Source organism: Chrysochloris asiatica, unplaced genomic scaffold (genome assembly GCF_000296735.1).
Source record: "Chrysochloris asiatica unplaced genomic scaffold, ChrAsi1.0 scaffold00087, whole genome shotgun sequence".
Classification (NCBI taxonomy): Eukaryota; Metazoa; Chordata; class Mammalia; order Afrosoricida; family Chrysochloridae; genus Chrysochloris; species Chrysochloris asiatica.
The window spans coordinates 10,279,069-10,283,545 of NW_006408605.1; the positions used below are offsets into that span (position 1 = coordinate 10,279,069).

Consider the following 4,477-nt stretch of genomic DNA (forward strand, 5'->3'; position numbering starts at 1 on the left):
CTCTCAGGCCTCAGCTCAAGCAAAGCAGACAGAGCAGAGTGGAGCAGATGCGTTTATTGGTCTGACCAGCATGGTACCAATGATGGGCTCAGGCAGAGCTTCCCTGGCTGTCCTGGCTCCTGCCTTCCCTTCCCTGGGAGTTCGCGCCACACCCCTGGGAGACAGGCGTGTCCGGCAGGAGTGACAGAGCCAGGGTAGGAAATAACGGGGTTGGGATCTGCAAGGGACTCCGGGTAATATAGAAAATGTGGGATAGTGAGGCCCCCAGTAAAATGTTCAGCAGAGCAGAGGCTTTCCTTGCCCAGGGCCCGGCCCTCACCAGGAATGGGCGGGTCCGGAGGGAGAGCCTCCCTTCATGGCCTCCTACTGGGCCCTTCGTGCCATCAACATCTCCCGAATGTTGTCCTCAGCTTCCTTGACGCTCCGCTCAAGGTAGGATTTTTTCTGCTGCAATGTGAGAAAGACACAATGTTAGGATCGGAATGAGGGGGCCAGGATGGCCAAGGCAACTTTTGTGCCTAATGGTTATGACATCAGTGACTTCCAAGTGGAGCCTATTGGCTGCACCTGCTCTGAGCTCCCCTGTACCCCTCCTAACCCAGAGGCAGGGCCCAAGGGCAGAGGGGAGGAGGTGGCTTGGTACAGGAAGCAGAAGTGCTCGGTGGAAGACAGGCTCTCTTCCTCCAGAAGGAAGTAGACTCTAAAAACAGGCGTCTCAGTACATGAAGTTACAGCAGACAAAGGCCAGGAAATTCCAGGACCAAGTTCCTGCCCCATAACAGACTGTCTCCTCTCAAGGTTTTCCATGGTCTGGGCCAGGCGCCTGCAACTACCACTGCAGCAGAGCCGACAGCGCACACTGCTCCATCGGGCAGCCCGGTGGCTGCGGGAGGACTAGGAAGCTGTATCACACACCTCACTAAGGCAGATGAGTCAAGATGGAATCTGCTTTTCTAATGAAACTGCTACTTGACAGAAATCCAGGACAGTGACACATTAAGTAAAGCAGACATTTACCTCCCACCCCCCAATGGGTTCTAAATGAAAAATCCTGACTTACACAAAGAACTACTTAACAGGAGCCACATCTGGACCCGACTATAAAAGATTAGTCAAAGGAAAGAATGTCTGTCCATTACTTGTCCTGTGGTCACTCCAGAAGTACGGTGGCTTCACAGTGGCCCCTGCCCTGAGGACATAGTTGTGGCTGCATTCTCACTTAACCCACAAGAAATGAAGGCTCCCTTTTGGAGGAATACTATACTCACCCTAAGAGAATAATTCAAATAATCCCTTCCCAGAGTGCACAAGACTGTATGAGCGATTGTTTGAGCCAGTAAAGCAGTGCCAGCCCTTCACCCAAACAGCTATAGACTCACTTTGACCACTAGCATGCCCATATGATTTGGGGAGGCCAGGGAAAGGCTGGGGAAGAGGGCAGGAGAGCACTACATCATTGTATCTTGTTTGGGATCCCAAGCTTCTGAGCCAGAAAAAGAAATGGGATGGCCCTTATTTCCTAAGGCCTTCACCAATAAACCTCTCTGGTAACCCTCTGCATACCCCTGTCTCACTTCTCCCACTCCCTGCCCAGATGGTTATTAAACACTAGAGGGTTTTTCCTGCAGGTGCCTAGGGTGGTGGCATACACAAATCTTGATCCAGCCTGTGTTTATCTTATAATGTCAAATTTCCTTAGACTAGAAACAGCAATGTCTCTCTACTCATCTCCCAACTGCCCTGCTTGTGCAAATTCCTTGCCAACACAACAGGAGCTCCATAAACAACTCATGGAGACTGTGGCAACAAACTCAATGGCCACAAATGTATTGTTGCTAAGGAATTTTGTTTAATTACACTAACCTGATACAGTCCTATCACTGTGATATCAAAGTGGAAACTTAAGCTTCCTTTGATAAACAACTTTACTAGTGGTGACTTAAAAAGAGGCAACTACTAATAGCTCCTGACACACGGCTCAAGAATGCGCATGCCCTGGGTGTGCACAGGAGGGGAGCAAGCAGGGTTCCACCTCAGCAAGGGTTAGCTAGGACTGGGGGCCCACTCTGTTGCATTCCATCCCTACCAGTTTGTTGCCACAGCTGGCAAAATCATACACTGGAACATCAGCAGGAGCTTTTCTGCCCTAATGCCCAGGCCTCAGGTCAATCAAACTCAGGCTGTAGTTCTCAAACTTAAAATTCCAACAGTGGCATTCCCAGCCGAGGGAGAGCTGTTTTCTGTGCACATCTGAACCCAGAAAGCTCTCTTACTCAAATCTGAACCAAGGAACTTGAAATGAGAGCTGCCCAGAGTCAGAGTCCATCCCAACGATCCTACCCTTCTGCAGCTTTGGAGCACGTGAAATTGCAGAGGACTGGGTTGTGTTGTTGTGTCCCTAAAAGTTCATATGCAGGCAACCACATTTATCCAAAAGTGCCTGTGGCATAATGCAATCAAATATAAATGAGACCATGAAAAAACTGAGAAAATTAAGGAACCAATGGTTAGGTCAAGTTTTTTTCTTCCTTGAGTCTCTACTTCTTTCTACAATTTCTAGTCAAGCCAGCAAAACTATGGATGCCCAGTCTACCCTTTTCTATTAACAACTCCATTCTTGTTAGCGTCATCCTTGCATTTTCTCTCTTTCACCTGAGAGCCCACTCAGCCAACAAATCCTTTTGGTACTATCTCAAATTAATGCAACAGCCTCCTCTCTGGTCTCCTTCGGCGCTTGACCTCATCAGTCTCTTCACCTAGTGGCCAGAGTCACCATTAACATTAAAAGCTTTCAATGGCTTCCCATCTCAGAGAAAAAGGAAAGCCTTTACAACCAGGACTTCAAACTGGTTCATTCCAGTTTGACCCCCTGGTGAGAATTTGCCTTTCCATCCCAGATATACTGAATCAGAATCTACATTATAACAAGATCTCTGGGTGACTCATATGAGCATGTGAAAGCTGGACAGTGACTAAGGAACACAGAAAAACCGGTGCTTTTGAAACATGGTGCTGGTAAAGTATTAACTATACCATGGACTGCCAGAAGAATGAACAAATCTGTCTTGGAAGAAGTGCAGCCAGAATGCTTAGAAATTCCATTTCATGTACTTTGGACATGTTATCAGGAGGAGCCAGTCTCTGAAGGAGGCCATCACATGAAATAGACTGACATGACATAGTGACCACAATAAGAGGTTCACACAGCAATGATTATGAGGATGGGGCATGACTGGGCAGTGTTTCATTCTGTTGTACATAGGGGCGTTAGAAGTCGTGACTCTATGGCACCCAACAACCACAATAACATATCTGGAGTGGAAATGCAAATTCTCATCAGGACAAGAACAACCCGGGGGTCTTGTTAAAATGCAGATTCTAGTTCAGTATATCTAGAGTAAAAAGGCAAATTATTCAGCAGGAGGTCAAACTGGACTGAATGGTTTGAAGCCCTGCTTTCAACTGCCAAAAAGTCATGCGTGGCTTTGCTCTGAATCTCTTCCCTCATTCAGCTCCAGCCACACAGGCTTCTATGAGTTCTTCCAGCCCACCAGGTATGTTCCTGCCTGGCTGGTGCCTTTGCTATTCTCTGTGTCTAGCAACCCTCCTCCCCTGGTACCCAACATTACCTGCTCCCTCACTTTCTTCAGTCCTTTCTCAAATGTCACCACCTTATCTGAAAGGCCTTCTTGATTACATGCAGCTCCGCACACCCTATTCTCCTTCTCATTTTTCTGCAAAGCACTTACCACCACCTGAAACAGTACAAGGGGGCTTCAACAAGTTCCTGGAAAAATGCCATTATCTTTTAATTCCATTTTTCCAGGAACTTTTTGAAGTCCCCTTATATTTACGTATGTGTCTGTCGTTCCTCCCTAGTAGGAACTGTCCACAGGTAGGACTATGTTCTGACCCCTGATACAGTCAATATGTGTCAAAAACTCAATACCTATTGAACTGAATTCCTATTACCATGTGGACCAGCCACTCCTCTATACACCGCTCCTATACCGGGTCGCTATGCGTCAGAACCAACTCAATGGCACTTAAACAATAACTATGGGCAAGATTTTAATTCTTCCTCCCAATGTTAATGAATAAGAACACAGACCAGAGGAAACAAAGGTATAAACTGACCCTACTCCCTCCCTTGAGATGGTTTTTTCATTTTTGGTCTAGCCCTCTAATGTCTGCCTGCATATGACAAGGTTAAAACACAAACCTCACAGATCCCTCTGGAGACATCAAGGCTGGCTCCACAAACAACGTAAGGACTCAGGGTCAAGTCCTTATGCTTTGTCAGGTCAACTGATAAAACCATCCATACAAGCACTGGACTCTGAAATTCTTAAGAAACGGTTCCATCTGATGGCAGCCCCAGGGCTACTTTTTAAAGTATTGAAGAGCAGAGATGTCAGCTTGAGGACTAAGGTGCGCCTGACCCAGGCCATGGTGTTTTCAATAACCTCATATGGAT

At 47.0% G+C, this 4,477-nt stretch overlaps 1 protein-coding gene across 1 annotated transcript in view; it reads right to left on the reverse strand.

The window, feature by feature from the left end:
* Positions 1–363: 363 nt before the first annotated feature.
* The window catches only part of PFDN1 (prefoldin subunit 1), a 108,201-nt gene continuing 104,087 nt past the window's right edge, over positions 364–4,477 (reverse strand). The window contains exon 4 of the mRNA XM_006866145.1: positions 364–447. Within this exon, the coding sequence (XP_006866207.1) occupies positions 364–447 (84 nt within the window). The remainder of the gene's footprint in view (positions 448–4,477) is intronic.